The sequence below is a fragment of the Mustela putorius genome, unplaced genomic scaffold (genome assembly GCF_011764305.1).
Source record: "Mustela putorius furo isolate JIRA1106 unplaced genomic scaffold, ASM1176430v1.1 tig00000905_pilon_pilon_pilon, whole genome shotgun sequence".
Taxonomy (NCBI): Eukaryota; Metazoa; Chordata; class Mammalia; order Carnivora; family Mustelidae; genus Mustela; species Mustela putorius.
In genome coordinates this window covers 4063520-4087150 of record NW_025421511.1, presented here as the reverse complement: position 1 = coordinate 4087150, position 23631 = coordinate 4063520, and the positions used below count along the sequence as shown (strand labels likewise).

Sequence of the window (23631 nt, the reverse complement as noted above, 5' to 3'; positions counted from 1 at the left end):
TCCTGTATGTTTTTAGGAGAAAGCACTGTTTCCAACAGTGGCTTTTATGGTTACTTCCAGATTGTCAACCACAGCAAAGAACCCATGTCCGAGAGGTTAGGAGTTGCTTTTCCTCATCACAGCTTAGTTCCAAGCCTGATTTATGTAGTCCTTAGACATCTAATCTTAATTTATTTCATATTACACCCCTCAGTCTATTCAATGGGTATAATCAAAGTAAGTCCACCTGTGAGTGCTGTCGGGACCGAAGGAAGGAGATCAAGGCAGGCACTCAGCGCGCGGCCCAGTACATCACCGGCTCTGCACTGCAGAAATACGTGTGACCTTCTTATTGGGAGAATGGCACGGTATCAGGCATGGGCAATATAGCAGAGAAAGAACGGAACCGAGACCCCTGCCTCCCTTGGACAATTCAAGGCACAGACATACGCCATCTAATCTAACATGGACATAGCAGCTTTCTAGGAAGGTCTGAGTAAGGGCTGGAGGAGTATCTGGAAAGGGCTTACTTGGGAAGACGGTGGCCACAGATGGATTTTGGAAGAGATGATTTCGAAAAAAGGAGCAAGAGACAGCCAGCCATGTGGACACCTGGGGAAAGTGTCCAGGTAAAAGGACAACTCATGAGAGGAGGCTAAGTCAGAAACTTCCCGATCATGTCCTAGGAATGTGATCAGCACCAATTAATATTAGTGTTCAAGTCATTTTATGTCCACATAGTTTGAGAGGACTGTAAAAATACACAGCTTTATTATTTCCAATAACCTAATAAAAATATATTTTTTACCCAAGTGGACTTTAACTGAAAACCATAAAACCTTGGGGAGTCTAGAAGCAACAAGAGAAATTTTCCCCCGTACTCTGGGATTATAATAAAAGTTAGAAGTCTGCATGTCTCTTTAAATCTCTGAGATCACAGCTATCTGGTAAAATAATCAGTATACAAAGTATCATCTTAAAATTAAATCTGACATAACGAAGAGTGCTCATTCAGTTATAAGTGGCCTTTTGACTACTATTTACAAGTCATTTCTGTGTGGACGGAGAATATGGGTAGGAAACAATAAACTACAGAAGTTCTTGGTAAATGACAACTTAGTAAAGCGGAAGGTCATTCTTAGCTGGCCTAACCCAGAGTCCCAAAGCCAACAGCTTTTTTCTGTGACCCCCTGTGGCTCTAATTGCCTTCCATGTAACCAAAGTTACAACTGCAAATGATACTTTGCTTTCCTTAAGTGCTCTTCCAACTCCGTGAGCAACTAAAAATACTAATTCCACAGATCGGAGTGCATGAGTCTTAAAGGAAGTTCTCTCACTAAACCCCTGTAAATATTGATGGAATGAAATGCCAAGCTGAAACACTTTACTTAAAAAAATATAATAAAACTATGTCCTCTTCCTTTGTCTGTTTGCTTATTTTAAGTCTACTGGCAAAGATATTTTATGTACGTTTACACAGTGCACAGTACTTTATCCTGTGAAAAGCCACAATCGTTTTCCTATCTCTAAATAAAGTAAGCACAATCTCAAACAAAATCTCTTGTATAATTATCAAGCTATGACAACCATTCATCTATTTGGTAACAGGAGGAAAAGGTAATCCACCCCCCCATCCTCAAGGGTAATTAGCTAAAGTAAGCATTGGCTCAGGACACCAGTGTCCAGATGTGAAAGATCACTTCTGACTCATGACAATTTATCAAATGCTCCCATCAGATCTTCCTTCTCTAGAGAAGTCACAGTAATTACTAAAGAGTTAGAGACTCTTCATGAAGATGGGAACCTTGAGAACTAGTCCTTAATTCATCCATCCGAAATCTCAGAAGGGTGCAAAGCTCAGACCAGGGGCATTTTATTGCCTTTGAGACATGGTGAATTTAGAACATGTTGGCTGCGATGATCAATATGAGGGCTCTTTTATTTTTTTTTAATTTATTTACATTCAATCAGCCAAGGTATAGAGCATCATTGGCTTTTGATATAATGTTCAAAGACTCATCAGTTCTGTATAACACCCAGTGCTCATCACATCATGTGCCCTCCTTAAAGGCTTCTTTAAAGGCTCAGAACAAATCAAGAAAACCCAAACCATGACTTTTTCTTCTTACTTACTATTTATTACGGTGAGAGCAAAGACTGGAAAATGAACTCAGAGAATCCCACTTGTTGTTTGGGACCTACAGATAGCTAAGAAACATTTCCTACAGCCTCTTTTGGGTGGTATTTGAAAAATCACTACATTTCATGGCAGCCATCTCCCCCTACATTTTAGATATCACAAGCCACCTTTACACAGAAATAGTTATAAAATCTCCCCTAATTATTTTTTAAATTTCCACTTAAAAACTGTTTTCCTCCCCACTCTCCTATAATTGATAAGCCCATCATTAGCAGTAAGTAAATGCACTATTTAATGAAGGGAACAATGACAGACTCAGAGTTCCTAAATACTACCCACATGAAAAACTTACTAATTTGAATAGAAGAAAGTGCACTCTCCAGTGAGGCACGCCGTCCAGCAACACGCCACGGCTCGCTGCCCTTATTTCTTCTCTTCCTATCCATAAAGGTGTTACTGCTTTCCCACAGGCCAAGCTAAGAAGCTAGGGTTGTAATGTCCATAGTGGGCACTGGCCAGAGTGAGTATTAAACACGGGAGACATGGCTAGTCTGAGCCAAGATGTGCTCTAAGTTTAAAATGCACCTGTATTTCCAAGTCATAGCATGAAAATAAAAGAAAGAAGGTAAAGAACTTTTTTTTCTTATAATATATAAGAAAATAATTTTCTTATAATATAATCTTTATATTGACGATATATTAAAAGGATAATATCTGTGGGATAGTGTGTGAAATAAAATACGTCATGAAAATTAATTTCACCTGTTTCACATTTGCTTTTTACTGGCTTTTAATCTGCTAGTAGACTTTTTAAAGCTAGCTTTAATTACATATATGGCTTGTATTTTATTTCTAGAGGAGAGCACGAATCTAGAGTTTCCTCAAAACAATCCTCTCAAGGACCAGTCCACGGATGCCCTAATGCCTTTGGCCATTCTGTGCAGGAGTACTTGATCCTGCCATGTTACGGTGATTACCTGATGTTGTAGGAGACTCTGCTTACCAGACTAGGCGGGTGTGTTCCTGCTGGCCTTGAACAAGAAGGCTGACCTCTTGTTGGAGAACCATGTAGCTAGAAGGGGAGTGCAGGGTGGAGAAGGGGAATGCGCAGGTTTCCTACTTAACCATGATGCTCCCAGATAAGCCTCTCCAGTCCAGAAACTGGGGTAGTCCTGCTGACAATGTTCCAGACTTTTTAATCCATACTGCTTAAACTCAGCACTGATACAAAAATGCCAACGCGTGTGAAAGAACGCTGAGTGACCACGGGTGCCCTCTCATTCACAGAAAGTGCAGGTGATTTAGGGAAGAAACAGCAACAACCCTCACCCAGTAAAACAGAAACAGAACCAGAACCGTCGTCATGACGTCTGTCCGGTGATTCATCCCACCTCCTTCTTAGGAAGTACACCCCCTTGGCAACAACTGCCGTTTCACTTAATGTCTACATCCCCTCTCTTCCATGGAAACACACTTGCTTGCTCTATATTTGACTTCCCAGACTCAAAATTAAAGCTAGTTTTAATTACATATATGGCTTGTATTTTATTTCTAGAGGAGAGCACGAATCTAGACTTTCCTCAAAACAATCCTCTCAAGGACCAGTCCACGGATGCCCTAATGCCTTTGGCCAGTGGTACTGAGCAGAAATACCTCTGGTATTTCTTGCTGGGCCTCTACCTGCTTCCTCTAAACCCCTGTGTCCTGTTACCTGGGATTTGGACGGCATATTGGACCATGAGCAGGAGGGCCTGACCACACGCTGACAAGGTGGGTGTTGAGGAAATTTTCATCCCTAAGACAGAGTTGCCATTCTAGTCCTGAACTGCCTGACTCCTACCTTCCTTATGAGAGAGAAACGATTTCCATTTGGTGGAAGCTCCTTGTGGTTTTGGATTTTTGTCACCTAGACTTCATCACCTAATTCTAGGTAGTGTACCTCAAATTCTCCTTCTTAGAATGCTTCACGCCTTTCAATTTAAATTTTTTGGTTGTATAATGTTTTACTACTCCTAATATGCTAAAATATAATTTCCTTAAAAAGTTCAGTTTAAAAAAATCACTGATTGTTATTGTTCCCTAGACACAATCTAGGTTAAGGTATAGGGATTGGATACATACATCCTTCATGGAAAGGTCTTCTTGAGGCTTACTTGCCGCTACCAGAGCTCATCCCTTCAGAAAGCTAAAAAGTGAATGGACAGGAACTAAATGCAACAAGGACCACCGGATTACTCCACAGAACTGAAGGTGCGTCTAGTTCAGGCAAGACCACGGGGTCACCAGCTGGGAGGAGAAAGAGGGGATGCTGGAGGTGAACGCTGTGTGCTTCTGGGTGAGGGAGCTGGGCGTCTGAGAGCGGCGGGTCTCTCACAGAAAACAAGGCCAGCGAGTCACACAACAAAGATGCGGAAGGAGAGCCGTTCTCTTCTAAAATATCATTGGTAGGACATGAGAATCTGTGAGAACAGGAAGCTAAAAGCTTCGTGTACAATTATCTCAGAGTGACGTGTTTGGAGGTGGAGAATGAAGAAGGATACCCCCCCGCCCCCCCCGCCCCCCGCAGCCTGGGTGGGGGCCCCGTCTTCTAAGAGGTGAGAGCCTCTGGGTGTTTGGTGTTTGATACCAAGTCAGGTTGTAAGTGGGGACCAAGATCCTAACAGAGTGTTTTGAGCTTCATGAGATGATGAAATTCAGGGAATTAAAAAAAAAAAGTTATAAATTAAGAAATAAGATAAGAATCCAATAATAGCCTACACACCTATTTCCTTTATGCGACTCCAAAACATCAATTTAAAATGAATGCACATTTCCTAGCTTTGTATAGTTTGGGTTTTTAAAATAATGACATATGATTCTGGTATAGAAGAGTAAGGAAAACATTAAAGAATAAAAACATTTTCTCCCCTTGAGGGGAAAAAAATAATACCAGTGAATTAGCCCTCATTTATTTCTGGGAGCATTACACATTACCATCACTTGGTAGGAACATGGTTTTTGCTGTAGTTCCTCTGGAAGCCAAGCACTGCCACTTTAGGATTAGACAAAGTAGTCTAATGACAAAGAGCAGAAGGACACAGAATTCATGTTTCCTTAACCAGAGGATGGTGCATCTCCAAGAAGCATAGGAAAGAGCCTCCTTCAGCCAGAACACAGACAACAGTCTGTCCTCAGGGTGCATGAGGAGGTCAGAAGGTGCATTTCCCACAGGCTATAAACCCTCAAGTGGTTATAGGTAAGGGGAACAAGAGAGCAAATCCTGCAACATAGTCTATCTAAGATAAAGCTAGCACTGTATTTGATTTCATAGGATGCATCTGATATTTTAAAATTTATAAAATGGAATCTTTTCACTTTAAAAAGGCTATAAGGAGGCATAAGATATGCTTATATATGAAACTTTGCTTCTTATTCCTTGGTTGACTTCATGCTTCCCCACACCCTCCTTTAAAAGTAACACTTTACATAAATTATCTTATGGCCAAAATGTAAAAACCAAAACCAAAATCAAACCTTTGTTTTTCTTTGGATTTTTAGTGATTTTCAATATTAAAACAGCCAAAACGGTTTTCTGCTGGTTTGACTGTGGTTTGTATAATTCTGGTAGGACCATTCCGATGCTTCCTGGAAGTGACCAGTCAAAGTTTGGCATCTGGGAGGATGATGATGAAGCATCTTCAGCTCTGCTATGTCAGAGATGAGTTTAAGATAACTTATCAGTGAAATATTAACTCAGGAGAGTGATGACAACTCCCTTATTCACTGGTATCATCAAAACCCAAGAATTAACCTCACTGCCCTTGAAAGGTGAGCATTTTTAGATCTGCAGGGGCGTGCATAAAACTTGCCGAAGGATCTGGTTACATAACCTATTTCCATAATATGCAAACGCTGTGTATATATATAGGCGAGTACCAAGTTCTACTGAGTAAGTCTGTGTGCAGGCATCTCAATGATTAGATTCGCTCCCATAGTTTCTGAAATTTCAAAACCACTAATATCCTTGGACATGCTTGCTGGCTAACCAATTTCAAAGAAATATATCTTCTCTACCTTCACCACTAGGAAAACATGCATCATTTTCTGCTTTGTTCGGCTTTGTCTGTATGACACATAAACGAGGCTGCTCTGCCCTTCAGTCTCCCCGCGCATTCACAAAATGTGCCAACTGTGGTAGAAGACAGAAGCAGGGCGAGGACACCAGTGCGTGCATCTTACCGCGACAAATGGGCCGATGGTCGCTCCACGCAGCCAGCGTCTCTGTGACTCTCTGACAGGTTATGCTCTTGGATCCCTGGAGCACATAATTGTCCTCACAGGAGAACTGTACATTTGCACCAACCCTAAGCAATTAAACAAAACAAAACAACCCAAATTATTCTTGGAAGCCTTCTTAAAAAAAAAAAAATCAGCATAGTGCCGTGAGTGCCTTACGCCATCCAATCCATATCACACTTCAAGCAATGCATTAGAGATTATTCTTAGATATAACCACATAATGTAGCATGGGATAGAGTCTCAAGACCTGGGTTCCAATTTCTGTTGTGCCAACTTCAGAGCTAAATAAATGTATGAACCTTCATTTCTTATCTGCAAAATAGACGAAATAACAGCAGTGACCGGACTTCATGGGTGTAGAGAAACAGTTGCAAACCCTGACAATAAAACAATGTTGCCGTCCTTCTGTGCGAATAAATGTCTACAGTAACAGGGATTGAGAAAGTCCAGGTAAGGGAAATGTCTCAGGACACTGAAAGTCACGTGCCGCAGGGCCCCACTTAGGTACGGGCCTAAAATAGGCAACTCCTAAAATGAAGGGCTGGAGGAGTTACCAGGAGCCTGGGGGGAGCAGGCATGGGGTGTGACTAACCAACTGTCAAAAAGTGTCATTTTACGAAGATGAACAAGCCCTGCAGACCCGACACGCAACATGAGCCTCCAAGTCAACAGGGATGCGGACTTTCGGAGGACTCGGGATGGACCTCACGAGAAGTGTTTTATTACAACGAAATGGAATAAAATTCTCCCAAAGAAGGGCAGGAGGGAGGAAATGTCTCCGCGGAAACAATCTCTATGCTGGGAACAGGAGACCTGAGTTTCCCGTGACCCCAGATCAGTCCTGGGTCATCACACGTCCGGACGCCCGCCAGCCCCGCAGGAGGAGGAGGAGGAGAGCGGCGACTCCGGGGACAGAGCACCGGCCGCGATCCGGACGGCGGGGCGCGGACACGCGACGCCCGGGAAGACGGACCGCGGTGGGGAGCCTCGGTCAGCCGCCCCCGGCCCGCGGCGGGGCACCAAGCCGGAGCTTCGAGAGGTCGGCTCCACGGGGGCAGGACCTCAGAGACTAAGCGGGTCCGGCCCGCCCGGGGTCAGACACGGGGCGTACCTGAGTGCAGCAGAGCGGCCGCGAGCGGGGAAGCCGGGCCGACACGGAGCCGAGGAGGTGCCATGAACCGTCACCCCCGGCAGAGCAGGGACCGCGCGGGGGCCCCACAGGAGGCAGATCTGGGGAGACCCTCGCCTTTCTCCTCTGGGGGACGGACGGGAGGCCGAGGCAGGAGTCGGCTCAGTCTGACGCCACACGGGCCACGCCGGAGACAGACGCGCCGGGTCACAGCCGGGGGAGACCGGGGAGACCGGGGAGACCGGAGGGACGGACGGCGCATCCCCGAGGCCGCACTGAGGAGCGGCCTGAGCTCTCGGCTCCTCCGGCGGAGACCGCGCGGCCGCCATCTTCGTTCCGGCCTCCGGACTCTACGGAAAGCGCGCAGGGAACAGAAGCTCCGAGCGCGAACGGAGCCAGTGACGTAGCCCCGCCCCCGGCATGGGCGGCGCAGTTCCGCCTCCGGCAAAGACACGTGAGAATCCCGGCAACAGCGCCTCCTGCAGGACATCGGCCAGACCGTCCGGCCACAGAGGAGCTCCGCGGGGAAAGCAACGCAGACAATTCATGGCTTTTTCCCATGAGCCTTTACTCTGGCAAAGGTAAGTTTATTTAATTGTATTTTTTTCTTATTCTATCTTTTTTTCTAATTTTTCCTCTTTTCTATTTGACCTATTTTATCTCTTTTATCTTATCAATATCTTTTTTAAAATTTTTTTAAAATTTCCTTTGTTAAAGTCATATTCTATCCCTTAATGGTATTTAGTTTTTTGGTGGTTGTTGTTGTTGTTTATATACATACCAGTTTTTCTTCCTTTAAAATTTTGGAATACAGTTTCTTCTAACAAACCAAAACATACCCTAAATTCAGCATATGGCTTTTTTCTAGTCTCCAAGCTGGTCATATTTTCTCCTTTGTTTTTTCTTTTTTCACCCAACTTCTTAACAATTCCTTTTTTAATATCTATTTTTAATATTCATCTTTACATTCATATTCCATCCCTTCATCATTTTTATCCGTGTGTGTGTGTGTGTGTGTATAAACTTTTTATTTCTTTAAAATTTTGGGAAGCAATTTCACCTAACACACCAAAATAAACCCAAAATCAAGTATGTGCCTCTTCCTTACTCACCAGCCTAATCATATTTTCTTTTTTTTTTTTTTTCTTTCTTCTCCCCCCAGTTTCAGGACTCTTCGGATTTGGTTAGTGTATATTTTTCTGGGGTCATTGTCATCCTTTTAGTATTTCATTCTCTCATTCATCTATTCTTATCTGGATAAAATGACAATGTGGAAAAACTCACCTCAGTACGGACTGCTAGGAACCTAATGAATATGGACATTAGTGAGATGTCAGAACTAGAGTTCAGAATGACACAAAGTGCCAGCAGGGCTTGAAAAAAGCATAGAAGATACTAGGGAATCCCATTCTGTAGAAATAAAATCCCTTTCTAGAGAAATAAAAGAACAAAAATCTAACCAAGTTGAAATAAAAAAGATTTAACGAGGTGCAATAAAAAATGGAGGCTCTTACTGCTAGGATAAATGAGGCAGAAAAGAGAATTAGTGATACAGAGGACCAAATGATGGAGAAAAAAGAAGCTGAGCAAAAGAAATGAGCAACTACTGGACCATGAGGGGAGAATTCGAGAGATAAGTGATACCACAAGATGAAACAATATTAGAATAATTGGGATCCCAGAAGAAGAAGAAGGAGAGAAAGTGGAAGAAGGTACATTGGACCAAATTATAGCAGAGAACTTCCATAATTGGGGAAAGGGGACAAGCATCAAAATCCAAGAAGTGCAAAGAACCTCCTTCAAAATAAATAAAAATAGGTCCACATCCCATCATCTGATACTAAAACTTACAAGTTTCAGAGACAAAGAGAAAATTCTGAAAGCAGCTCAGGACAAGAAGTCTGTAACATACAATGGTAGAAATATTAGATCGGCAGCAGACTTTTCCACAGAGACCTGTAAGGCCAGAAAGGACCAGCATGATCTATTCAGAGCACTAAATGAGAAAAATATGCAGCCAAGAATACTCTATCCAGCTAGGCTGTCATTGAAAGTAAAAAGAGAAATAAAAAGTTTCTAGGACAAACAAAAACTAAAAGAATTTGCAAACATCAAACCAACCCTACAGGAAATATTGAAAGGGGTCCTCTAAGCAAAGAGAGAGCCTAAAAGTAGTACACCAGAAAGGAACAGAGACAATATACAATAACAGTCACCTTATACGCAATACAATGGCACTAAATTTATATCTTTCAATAGTTACCCTGAATGTAAATGGGCTAAATGCTCTAACCAAAACACACAGGGTATTAGAATGAATAAAAAAATAGGAACCATCAATGTGCTGTCTGCAAGAAACTCATTTTAGACTCAAAGACACCTCCAGATTTAAAGTGAGGGGGTGGAAAACAATTTACCATGATAATGGACATTAAAAGAAAGCTGGGGTGGCAATCCTTACATCAGATCAATTAGATTTTAAGCCAAAGACTATAATATGAGATGAGGAAGGACATTATATCATCCTTAAAGGGTCTGTCCAACAAGAAGATCTAATAATTTTAAATATTTATGCTCCTAACATGGGAGCAGCCAATTATATAAACCAATTAACAAAATCTAAGAAACACATTGACAATAATACAATGATAGTAGAGGACATTAACACCCTCATCACTGAAATGGACAGATCATCCAAACAAAAGATCAACAAGGAAATAAAGGTCTTAAATAACACACTGGACCAGATGGACATCACAGATATATTCAGAACATTCTATCCCAAAACAACAGGATACACATTCTTCTCTAGTGCACATGGAACATTCTCCAGAAGATATCACACCCTGGGTCACAAATCAGGTCTTAACTGGTAACAAAAGATTGGGATCATTCTCTGCATATTTTCAGACCACAATGCTCTGAAGCTAGAACTCAATCACAAGAGGAAAATTGGAAAGAACTCAAATACACGGAAACTAAAGAGTATCCTACTAAAGAATAAATGGGTCAACCAGGAAATTAAAGAAGAATTTTAAAAATTCATGGAAAAAAATGAAAAGGAAAACACAACTGTTCAGAATCTTTGGGATGTAGTAAAGGCAGTCCAGAGAGGAAAGCATATGGCAATATAAGCCTTTCTCAAGAAACTAAGAAATGTCTCAAATACACAACCTAACCCTACACCTAAGAGCTGGAGAAAAAAACAGCAAATAAAGCTTAACCCAGCAGGGGAAGAGAAATAATAATAAAGATTAGAACAGAAATCAATGAAATAGAAACCAAAAGAACAGTAGAACAGATCAATGAAACTAGACACTGGTTCCTTGAAAGATTTAATAAGATTGATAAAACCCAGGCCAGACTTATCAAAAAGAAAGAAGAAAGGATCCAAGTTAAGAAAATCCTGAATGAAAGAGGAGAGATCACAACAAACACCATATAAATACAAACAATTATAAGAACATATTATCAGCAACTATATGCCAGCAAATTTGACAATCTGGAAGAAATGGATGCATTCCTAGAGACACATAAACTACCAAAACTGAACCAGGAAAAACAGAAAACATGAACAGACCCATAACCTGTAAGAAGATTGAAGCAACAAACAAAAAATCTCCCAACAAACAAAAGCCCAGGGCCGGATGGCTTCCCAGGGGAATTCTACAAAACATTTAAAGAAAAATAAATACCTATTCCCCTGAAACTGTTTCAAGAAATAGAAATGGAAGGAAAACTTCCAAACTCATTTTATAAGGCCAGCATGACCTTGAACCCAAAACCAGACAAAGACCCAATCGAAAAGGAGAATTATAGACCAATTTCCTTGATGAACATGGATGTAAAAATTCTTACCAAAAAACTAGCCAATAGGACTCAACAGTACATTAAAGGATTATTCACTAGGACCAAGTGGAATTTATTCCAGAGCTGCAAGGTTGGTTCAACATCTGCAAATCAATCAATGTGATATAATACAATAATAAAAGAAAGAATAAGAACCATATGATACTCTCAATAGATGCTGAAAAAGCATTTGACAAAATATGGCATCCTTTCTTGATCAAAACTCTTCTAAGTGTAGGGAAAGAGAGTGCATACCTCAATATCATCAAAGCCATCTATGAAAAACCCACAACAAATATCATTCTTAATGGGGAAAAACTGAGAGTTTTTTCCCTAAGGTCAGGAACATGGCAGGGATGTCCAATATCACCACTGCTATTCAACATAGTACTGGAAGTCCTAGCCTCAGCAATTAGACAACAAAAAGAAATAAAAGGCATCTGAATCAGCAAAGAAGTCAAACTCTCACTCTTTGCAGATGATATGACACTTTATGTGGAAAACCCAAAAGATTCCACTCCAAAACTGCTAGAACTCATACAGGAATTCAATAAAGTGTCAGGATATATAATCAATGCACAGAAGTCAGTTGCATTTCTCTACACCAACAACAAGAAAGGAAAAAGAAAAATTAAGGAGTTGATCCCATTTGCAGTTTCACCCAAAACTCTAAGATACCTAGGAATAAACCTAACCAAAGTGACAAAGAATCTGTACTCAGAAAACTATAAAGTACTCATGAAAGAAATTGAGGAAGCCACAAAGAAATGGAAAAATGTTTTATGCTTATGGATTGGAAGAACAAATACTGTGAAAATATCTATGCTACCTAGAGCAATCTACACGTTTAATACAATCCCTATCAAAATACCATTGATTTTTTTCAAAGAAATGGAACTTTAAATAGATTACTTAACCCTAAAATTTATATGGAAACAAAAACTACCCCAAATAGCTAGAGGAATGTTAGCATAATTCCAGACTTCAAGTTCTATTACAAAGCTGTCATCTTCAAGACAGCATGGTACTGGCACAAAATAGACACATAGATCAATGGAACACAATAGAGAGACTAGAAATAGACCCTCAACTCTATGGTCATTTAATCTTTGACAAAGCAGGAAAGAATGTCCAATGGAAAAAAGACAGCCTCTTCAATAAATGGTGTTGGGAAAATTGGACAGCCACATGCAGAAAAATGAAACTGGACCATTTCCTTACACCACACACAGAAATAGACTCCAAATGGATGAAAGACCTCATGTGAGAAAGGAATCCATCAAAATCCTTGAGGAGAACACAGTCAGCAACCTCTTTGACCTCAGCTACAGCAACTTCTTCCTAGGAACATCGCCAAAGGCAAGGGAAGCAAGGGCAAAAATGAACTACTGGGATTTCATCAAGATCAAAAGCTTTTGCACAGCCAAGGAAACAGTCAACTAAACCAAAAGACAACAGACAGAATGGGAGAAGATATTTGCAAATGACACATCAGATAAAGGGATAGTGTCCAAAATTTATAAGGAACATATCAAACTCAACACCCAAAGAACAAATAATCCAATCAAGAAATGGGCAGAAGACATGAACAGACATTTCTGCAAAGAAGACATCCAAATGGCCAACACCAGACACATTAAAAAGTGCTCCACATCACTCATGATCAGGGAAATACAAATAAAAGCCACAATGAGATACCACCTCACACCAGTCAGAATGGCTAAAATCAACAAGTCAGGAAATGACAGATGCTGGCGAGGATGCGGAGAAAGGGGAACCCTCCTACACTGTTGGTGGGAATGCAAGCTGGTGCAACCACTCTGGAAAACAGCATGGAGGTTCCTCAAAAAGTTGAAAATAGAGCTACCCTATGACCCTGCAATTGCACTACTGGGTATTTCCCCTAAAGATACAAACATAGTGATCTAAAGGGGCATGTGCACCCGAATGTTTATGGTGCAATGTGCACAATAGCCAAAGTATGGATAGAGCCTAGATGTCCATCAACAGATGAATGGTAAAGATGTGTGTGTGTGTGTGTGTGTGCGTGTGTGTGTAAATATATAATGGAATACAACACAGCCATCAAAAATTGAAATCTTGCCATTTGCGATGATGTGAATGGAACTAGAGGGTATTATGCTAAGCAAAATAAGTCAATCAGAGAAAGAAAGTTATAATGATCTCACTTATATGAGGAATTTGAGAGGTAAGGAAGGGATTTGTGGGGGAAAGAAATGTTAAATGAAACAAGATGAGACTGGGGAGGGAGACAAAATGTAAGAGACTCTTAATCTCACAAAACAAACTGATGTTGTGGGGGGGGTGTGGGGGGAGGAAGAGGGTGGCTGGGTGATGGACATTGGGGAGGGTATGTGTTATGGTGAGTGCCGTGAATTGTGTAAGCCTGATGATTCACAGACCTGTACCCTTGAAACAAATAATACATTATATGTCATTAAAAAGATTAAAAAATAAAATGCTTTTTATTCAAGTATAAAAATTCTATGTTACTACCACAATATTACATTCACAAGGCGAGTGATATGCTATTTCAGAAAAACACCTTAGGGGAAAAGAATCATTTGTTCTAGAAAAAAGCAATCCATCCAGCCTAAAGTTGGATGGCACCTGATTTTGGCTCCAGAGGCGCATCTGCAAACCTGATGTTCTAAGGCTGTAGGAATAACAAAATGTTGCAAAACAAGGATTCAACAGGTGCATAACAAAATGTGCCAGACTCACCGCAGGTCCGAACACACGCGATTCCTTCCTTTAAGCCTTTGTCTGGCATGGAGCTGAGTGTGGTAGTTTTAGTATCAGACAAGCGTATTACAAGAGGAAATTCTACATATGTTTTCTATTGGATAGACCCTCAAATTCATGTTGACAAAAATGAGAATGCCAGGGAGTCTGTGGGGAAAGATGCACAGTGACTCACGTGCATGGATACAGTTAGTAACAGATGCAAGAGCGCGGGCAAGTGAGCTAATGCCGTCCCTGCCTGCTTATGGGAACCATTTCGCCTGTGATCTCAGAGTGAATAGTAACCAAGTGAAATTATGTCAGAATTTCCCACACTTCTAAATAACACTCTGGGGATGGTCATTGTCTTCAAAAATCATCACATCAGGGGGAGCCAACTTGAAAAATTCTGGATTCAACAAAAGTTAGCATGCTTCTTTTCTAAAGGGGCTTCTCAGGATACTGAAATTAAGTATGAGAAAATGTATTCTGCTTACTTAAGAGAAGACAAAGTATATAAAAGCCCCCAAGCTTATATATCCAGGAAGCCCCTTCTCACCAACTATCCAGGGCAGCTAGAACTCTATGGACTGATTTTAGGTACTTAACAGATCTTATCTTTGAAAGTGAAAAGTGTAAAAATCAAATTCTAGACCTAATTTTCATTTTCATTGTCAGTCTTGCCAGTTATTTAAAACAGGCATGCATGTTAGACATATCTGTCCATAATTTCTGCTCACTGGCTTTTGTTTAAACCTCTGAAGCCATAGTGAATAAATGCAATAAATCCAAAAATTTTGTTCTGAAAGCAGCTCTTATTTCTGTGTTCGGACCCATCTCCCCTTCCTTCTATTTACGAAAATCTCAGATTTCACACATTTTATCATTCTTTTAACACATTTCTATTGAACATCTATGTGCTACTTCACTCTAGGTATCCAAGATGCAAATGTTAATAAAAAGTTAAAATGTATCAAGGTCCCAACCTAATCTAAGTTGATTTTTTGGAAAGAACTCTTAGAAGAAAATTCCAGAAAAAAGAAGTTATTAATACCTTCTCATTGACAGGTAAATTTAGAACATCTGAGATTAATTGTGTTGAACAACTTTGACAATTGCTAGTAGTTGGAAAGTGTAAGAAATAACAGAGAACTGAATTTGTGTAAGATCAAGATATATTGTACATAGATAATAAATACCTAAGTTGCAAATTTTAAGTTACACAGCAAAAGTAGCATATCTTGTGTTTTAAATAGAACAGGGAAAATAAATGTTTTAGTTCTTCAGTGCTTAGCTCTTCTGAAAAGCTCATCAGTCAAACTTCTGATTTCCAAAGACATTTCATTTGTCACCATCTACTTGACTTTAACGACCGTGATCTGAAAAGTCTTTTGAGGTGAGTGAACTATTTCTAAATATGGTTCCGTTTTAACAAGAACTATTTCCAAATTTGGTTTCCCTAAATAATAGCTGTGCATTAATTTAATATTGGTACCATAATTATTTCTGATTAAAAAAAAAACTGAAGGGGCACTTGGTGGCTCAGTGGGTTAAAGCCTCTGTCTTTGGCTGAGGTCATGATCTCAAGGTCCTGGGATCGAGCCCCGCATCGGGCTCTCTGCTCAGCAGGGAGCCTGCTCCCCCTCTCTGTGTGGCCCCCTCTCTGCCTACTTGTGATCTCTGTCAAATAAATAAATTAAGTCTTTTTTAAAAATGAAGAAAACACCTGAGGTGACTTAAAGTTCAAAGCAGAATCCAAAATAAGACATGTAAAATCTAACTGTCTATGAATTACAGGAGATATAAACCATCTGGATAGAGAGATCCCACATCTTTCCTCAACCCATACTGGTTGACTTCTATCAAATCTAATGAAGAAACCAATTTCTCCATTAGGAGTTTTCTGAATCAATAGGTGGATCAACAGATGCAGATAGATGAGAGATAGATGATAGGTAGATAGAGAATCTGCCTCTTTGTTGAAAGCAGAAATCCAGGTTGGAGCAGTGAAGGACAGGGAACGCTAGCAGAGACAAGAGGGGAGGCTATGTCATGGCTGTGGAAACATGCGGCCATGACTCCCTGCCGTGCCTTGGACCAAGAACCAAGTTGGAGTATGGGGATGGAACCAGACAGCGTCTTTCAGTGTTCTCTGTGCGGATCCCAGGGTAACCCCAGACTTGTTCTCATTTTCCAGCTCTGACCACACAGCGAGGTCTGTGTCCTACGGTACAGCCTTTCCAGGGGGACAGCCTGGAAGTACGGCTAGCCCAATTAAGATGGAGAGGATGGGGCCCCTGTAATGACAGAGCAGTGCACCCCCAAACATTCACATCGCTTGTGTGCTGGCTGCGGAGGCCATAGATTTGGAAGTCATTCACCAGCCAGGAGGAGGGTGCGCATCCTGCCAGAGCCTTGGGGGGAACGCGGTGGCCATCCGCAGGGCACCGATGAGGTGGACACATCATGTCTCTTCCCCCCTTTTGCTGGGATGTAAAGGCAGGAGAAGGAAGGAAGCAATCGACTTTAATCCTAATGAATCGACACATCATGGATTTTCACAGCTTCAACAATGAATACACAAAATTTTCTGACACAGGCAAAATGGGGATTTGTTCAAAAATAATAATGATAGTATAAATGACATTTCATGCTGTACATCTGAACTCATGAGCCTGTAATTCAGTCTCCTATACACATTTTAGTTAACTTCGCAAATAATACGATATCCTTCTCATATGCAGGTCTCTCTCCTGCTTCTCCCCATCTCAGCTTTTGTTTTGCTCTCTGCCTCTTTCCCCTTTCGGGTTTTCTTAATCATTAACAATTGACTACCTCCCATAAATAAAATTAATTCTTCCAGTGGTTTCTAGAGGAGGGTGCAAAACATTTTTCTAGAAAACCAAATTAGAATGACTTGAAGGTATTTCCTAACTTTAGAAAAAGAAGAAAAAAATGGTATTTGATCCAAGGAAAGAAATGAGAGGAAAACTGTCAGGAGTAATTCTAATGTCCTTCAGCATCTTTAGAATGGTGAGACTCAAGCTCTAACCCTATTCATAAATGTCCCCAGTGCCCAGAGAAGGGCCAGGCGCATCAAAGACACTCGAAAACACGTGTTGAAGGAATGAAGAGAAGCCACGTTCCCATGCATGAAAATCCGCCAGTAAAGCAGGACTGAGAAATAATGCTGGCAAAGAAACGCAGCTGCTCTTCCCCCTCTTCTATTGGCCTTGATTCTGCCTTCCCTGCCTCGGCTTGACAACTGCTTATGGTCAGCCTTTTACGCACTGGGCACTGTGCAAAGTAGAAGGTTGTACTGATGAGCTCTTGGGGGCAAGAGGTAGTTAATCAATTAATGCACAACACGTTAACTAAATCTGCTCTGCTATGGGAGAACAACACATTTTGCCTTTAGTGAAAGGGTAAAAAAAAAAAATGGTTACTACTAGAAAAAGACAATACACAGAATTTATTTACTATTTTGTTTTGTTTTGTTTTCCCAAAATGAGTGCAGGTGTTCTAAATTGAACTCCCCAACCTACACTTCACAGAAAGCCCTACTGGCTTCAGAGTAGATGGTTTGTTCTGGGAACTGAAGACAGCCAGGTCTGTCCACAATGGGATTTTGCGAAGCTCTTCTGAAAACCTCGGCAAGTGTCCCACTCCCCGCTGGCCCAGAGTTTCTTCCCCAGAGACACACAACTCTGGTTTCCTGCCCTTCAGCCCTGCTACTTCCTCTCTCTTTGATAAGGAACTTTCTTCTTCTAATGCTCCCTTCTATGTGTCATTTGAGAAACATTAACCAAAAGCACCCAAGTCCAGATAATGTGAGTCTGGGCAAATAGGCCACCCAGAGAAGGCAGGTACCAAGAACAAAAGATCCTGAGGGAATGCCCTGTGTTTTGTTCACTTGGAAATCTCTCCCAGACCTTAGCATTGAGCTTATACTGTCCCCGAAATAACTAACTTCCAGATAAACCCACTGACTCTCTAATGAGTGAGTCTGTTGCCCACTCAGAAAGGACCTTTGATACTTAACTGGCCGCTCTCCATTTCAAGAAAGATGTGGTCCTCATACAGGAGACTGAAAGCCTACAAGGACAATCTGTGCTAACCCAGGCACTTGTGCCTAAGATGCCATCAAAGTGCACGGCTTGCACAGTGACATAGATATTGCCATTGTCAGAGAGATCAATGCACAGCCACTGTGAATTTTGGAATGTCTTTTGTTACCCTTTTGATTTTCACATATAATGTATCATTTCTGGGTCATTTCTTTTTCTTTTTATAGAAACAATTTCTAGACTCATCTCCTCAAACCTTGAGGCAATTTAGCACCACTAGACATGCATCACAGAGTAGATGGATCCCTCTAGCCTAAGGAAAGAACAGAAACTAATATTTCATATCGTTTTTAGAGGCTGTATGTTAACAATTGTGCAACAAAGACCCCTAACAATGATTGGAACATAAGGCACTTCAAGGGGATGAGTAACCACAATGCCAGGACAAAGGGCCTTCAACTGGCAAGGGATCTTCAAACTGCGACCAGCCATCAGAAGCACGACATAGAGGAAGGCATGTAACTTTTCCCATGAGGCAATTTAATTTCAGTCTTCCAAGGATGCTAAAAGATCATGGGAATCTGCCATTTGCCCAACAAGAGGGCTTCCTGTCCAACAGAGTAGAAACGGTAAAGCTTCCTCTTCACCACCCACCCACCATCCCTGCAGAACCAGAAGCCAGGTCCACACTATTACAAAGGATGCATTTTGGAAAGAAACAGGTGGAGAGGGGATCTGGATGCTCAATGGCAGAACTTCTCCATAGGCTCTTTTCCCATTTTCTTTGTCTCCTTGTGTGTTCAGAGCCAGGAGGTCCTTTCCAGTCAGAAGCAGAAGCTTTTCAGTAACCCTCCTCTTGTGATCTTGGGAAAACTAGCTTGGTAATACGAAGTTCCGAAAAGCTCAGTGGTGCCTATATTCACTTCTAGACTTTGTTTTCTGGTTTCCAGTAGTATTCCATCATGGTGCCCCTGAAATCCCTGCTCATTCACGGAAGCTGCTCACAGGACTTACTTCTTTATTATTTTTCCCTGGAACATTATTTGATGGAGGCCATGACTGGGCAATATTTTTGCAGGGGGAAATCAAGTTGGCAACCCTTGTTTCTTAAGCTTCTGCAGACACATATATGCCTTTGAAGACAAGTTATTGGAAGAGGTTTCTAATAATGAGATTTATACACACTTTTTCAAACAAGATACATGATCTTAAATGCTTGTTTTCAAGTGTGAGCCCTTCTGGTTGGTTATGCCATCTGTCTCTAATAACTTACTTTGTTTGACATACATCAGGCAGTCCAGTGGCCGTTCACTGGTCTGCACACTGAAATCACATGGGCACTTAAAAAATCCAAATATTGAGGTAGCTGGAGGGATCCACTTCTTAAACACAAAACATGGTTTCTATGGGATAGAGGCACTGGAGGATGAGAAGTTACTGCTTTGTTCTGGAAGAGGAAATAGTTCTGGAGACAGATGGTGGAGATGGTTGCACAACGTGAATGAGCTTAACGTTGCTGAACCCTGTACTTAGAAACGGTTAAGATGGTGAATTTTATGTTAAATACATTTTACCAAAATTAAAAGTTTAAAAGAAAATCCTAACGCTTAGGCCATATTCCTAGTCAATTAATTCAGAATCTTTGGGGACAGTTAAGAGCACGGTGGCTGGCCACTCTCTATCTAGTGGCGATCAATGAACACGAACTCTCCATTCATTCTTTCCATGGATGCATTTTTTTTGGTGGAAGTGCATTAGGCAAAGAAGCAAGTGACCAGAGATGCCGAGGACTTTTTAAGTGAATTGGAAACATTGGGGAGCAGGAGAATGACCCCAAATAATATATGCACTGGTTAATTTCTTAGCATTCACTGCGTTTATATTCTTAAAGTTGACAACTCTTCTCTGTATCAATGATGATGAACTCACATGCTTCCTTTGGCCCCAAGGATGTTGGTACCCCTTAGTAGCATCACAGTAGTTTTGTAGAACTGTATGCTCTAAGAGACCAAGGAGAATTATAACTAAGAGACACAGACAGAGCTTTGCAGATCTATCAGACTTCAGAAATCCTCGAGTCTTCTATTTCAACTCCTTCTTTTACAGATGGGGAAACCAATAAACAGAGAAATAAACTGCATTACCCAAAGTCACTGTAGAGAGCATTAGTATTCACCCAGTCCTTAAAAAGGCATTTCTGTTGATGACCAAGTGGGCTAATGATGTCATCAACTATCACTTGCATTTTGAAACTGACAAATTCGGGTATGCCTCAATAACCATGATTTATTGTTCCAGAAAACTACTTAGATGGATATTATTATTTTGATTAAAAAATAATTTATTGTTGCAGACACTAGAAAGACTGTGGAAGAGAGAGGGGAATGTTCCGTGGGTTCTGCTGGATGGATTCTTTATTGGAAACAGCTTTGGCCGGATAAATGAGACTGAAACATGCATGGGGTGCCCTGTTTCAGAGGCGCATAATGGTTTCAGATAATGTGGACAGGAAAATATTGGTTGTGATATTTATTTAAGTAGTTTTAAAAAATACATCCAGGGCTCTTTGAAAGAAGAGTAGTCATTGGCAAATACTTGTCGCAGACTATAGTCTCTTAGTAACAGTGAATCTTACAGAGAATAAGATGCCCACCTTCAGCAAACAGCATTGAAACGAGTGATGTCCCTCTAATATTTTTCCAATTATACATGGCAAGTATGCTGGTTTATATGCTGTTAGTGTAATTCTTTATATTTTCATGTAACAAAAGGCAAGTGGCTCTGGTGTTCCTGAAGTTAACTCACAGTGAAGAAATACTAAAGCTTGCTACACCAACATTTTAAAACTATAAAGAAAATGATCAGTGGTAAAGAACACTAAAGGAAAATAAAATAAAAATAAAATAAAATAAATTATCAGCGTATCAGAAATGAAAGAGGGCTGAGTATGGAAGGTAGAAATGAGCAGTAGTTTATCAAGAGATTTGGGATATGGATTGTTTTCTCTGCTTCTCATTGTTTATGTAACTGTATTTTATGTATCCCAGTTTCTTCCTTCATGGGATGACTCTTAGTTCCACTTGACACTGCTTGACATCATATATTCATATAAATGTGAGATTCCTTTGAGTTAAAAGGGCCAAGATGTAAGAACAAATGGTATAAATTTGAATAGTGATCTATAAAAGTCAAGAATTTAAATTAAATATTTGGGGTTTTTTCTTTTTTCCTTTATTTATTTATTTTTTAAAAGACTTTATTTACTTATTTGACAGACAGGGACACAGAGAGAGAGGGAACCCAAGCAAGGGGAGTGGGAGAGGGAGAAGCGGGCTTCCCTTTGAGCAGGGAGCCGGACATGGGACTCAATCCCAGGACCCTGGGATCCTGACCCAAGTCAAAGACAAACACTTAATGACTAAGCCACCCAGGTGTCCCTAAATATTTGTTGTTTAAGTCAGAATTATCACAATCCCAACAACCAAATTCTCTTTGAGCATAGGTCATGTTTCAAGAAAAATTGATAATTTCTCTGCCTGATGGCAGTTAATTTAATGGTTTTAGCTGGATGCTAATTATGCTATGATTGCATACCCTAGCAACAGTCTTATTAGTTTCAATTTAATGCAATTTAACATAAAAACCTGTCTACCATATGTTGAGCACAGTAATAAGAAATCAAATCAATAAATCCTGTCCTGTCCTCTTTCCATCGGGACCTCACAATTCAACATGATAGAAACTACATCTAACGTGAGAGAAACATAAATAAGTGACATAAACAGTTGTGCTGAAGAGGCTGAAATTATGGGGTGAAGCAAGGTGGCAGTAAAGACTCCTCGTCCTACAAATGGAAGGCAATTGTGTGGATGGGAAAGGCAGACACAATTAGAAAATATTCTGTCCTACAAAAAACTCATCCTAGGGGGAACCATGGAGCATGTGTCAGCATTTCCCAATCTTGCTTCTTCAAGCACCTCGTGTTTCTATATTAGCTTGTCCTACTCTACCTGTGGGATATCTATCACCTGAGAACAATTTACATGGGTGGTGAGGTATGGCAGGAGGGAAAACTGTGCTTAAGAATATGACTAAGATACAGATGTCGTGAAAAGAAGGGCCATCTGTACCTCAATGTTTATAGCAGCAATGGCCACGGTCGCCAAACTGTGGAAAGAACCAAGATGCCCTTCAACGGACGAGTGGATAAGGAAGATGTGGTCCATATACACTAGGGAGTATGATGCCTCCATCAGAAAGGACGAATACCCAACTTTTGTTTCAACATGGACGGGACTGGAGGAGATTCTGCTGAGTGAAATCAGTCAAGCAGAGAGAGTCAGTTATCATATGGTTTCACTTACTTGTGGAGCATAACAAATAGCATGGAAGACATGGGGAGTTAGAGAGGAGAAGGGAGTTGGGGGAAATTGGAAGGGGAGGTGAACCATGAGAGACTATGGACTCTGAAAAACAATCTGAGGGTTTTGAAGGGGCGGGGGTGGGAGGTCGGGGTACCAGGTGGTGGGTATTGGAGAGGGCATGGATTGCATGGAGCACTGGGTGTGGTGCAAAAATAATGAATACTGTTTTTCTGAAAATAAATAAATTGAAAAAAAAATTTTAGGTAGACTAAAAAAAAAAAAAAAAAGAATATGACTATGAATTGGAAACAGAAACACATAACCCTAACCCTAACCTTAACCCTAAGGGTAGCAATGGGCTTCCCGAGAGGAGGGAGTTTTAGGATAGTTAACAAAGAGTTCGTACAAGTTTAGGATTGTTGTTAAATGTGGTTCTGCCATGTGGGGTAGTGAGAGGTGCACATATGGGAGAAAAGTTAGAAAAGGAAGAAGGGTCACGGAAGAGGATGGAAGCCCACGTTTTTCAGAAACCAGAGGTCCCTAAATTCAATTTCAGCCTGTATTAAATGTGATAAAGAATTTTATAAAGAACACAACTTAAGGGGTGCCTGGGTGCCTCAATGGGTTAAGCCTCTGCCTTCAGCTCAGGTCATGATCCCAGGGTTCTGGGATCGAGCCCCACATCGGGCTCTCGGCTCAGCAGGGAGCCTGCTTCCCCCTCTCTCTCTCTGCCTCTCTGCCTACTTGTGATCTCTGTCAGATGAATAAATAAAATCTTTAAAAAAAAAAAAAAGAACACAACTTAAGTTTAGAAATAATATACATAAAGAACCTATAACATGTAGCAACAATACAAAATGTAATATTTATATAAATATATCATATGCAATGTTTATACAATATACATAGAACCTATAACATGTGGCTATCTATATAATATTTCTATATAATATACACTATTTATATACTATATAAAAAAACCTACTATACCCAGCAGTGTGAGCACGGGTGCTGCTAGTCTATATAAATCCTTTGTGCAAAATTACAAGGTGACATTCGCTCTTAATTGTCACTTAGAAC

General features: G+C 40.8%; 1 protein-coding gene across 2 annotated transcripts in view; it reads right to left on the bottom strand.

Moving 5' to 3' along the window:
• The window catches only part of CSMD1 (CUB and Sushi multiple domains 1), a 1951187-nt gene that overhangs the window by 553690 nt on the left and 1373866 nt on the right, over nt 1-23631 (bottom strand). Inside the window, exons 1-2 of one of the 2 annotated variants that reach the window (XM_045086170.1) lie at nt 7509-7902; nt 6338-6462 (exon numbers count right to left, since the gene is read on the bottom strand). In XM_045086170.1, the coding sequence (XP_044942105.1) occupies nt 6338-6462; nt 7509-7855 (472 nt within the window). In that variant the 5' untranslated portion in view covers nt 7856-7902. Of the gene's footprint in view, nt 1-6337; nt 6463-7508; nt 7903-23631 lie in introns of those variants that run through there. The other variant, XM_045086171.1, reaches the window with a different exon arrangement.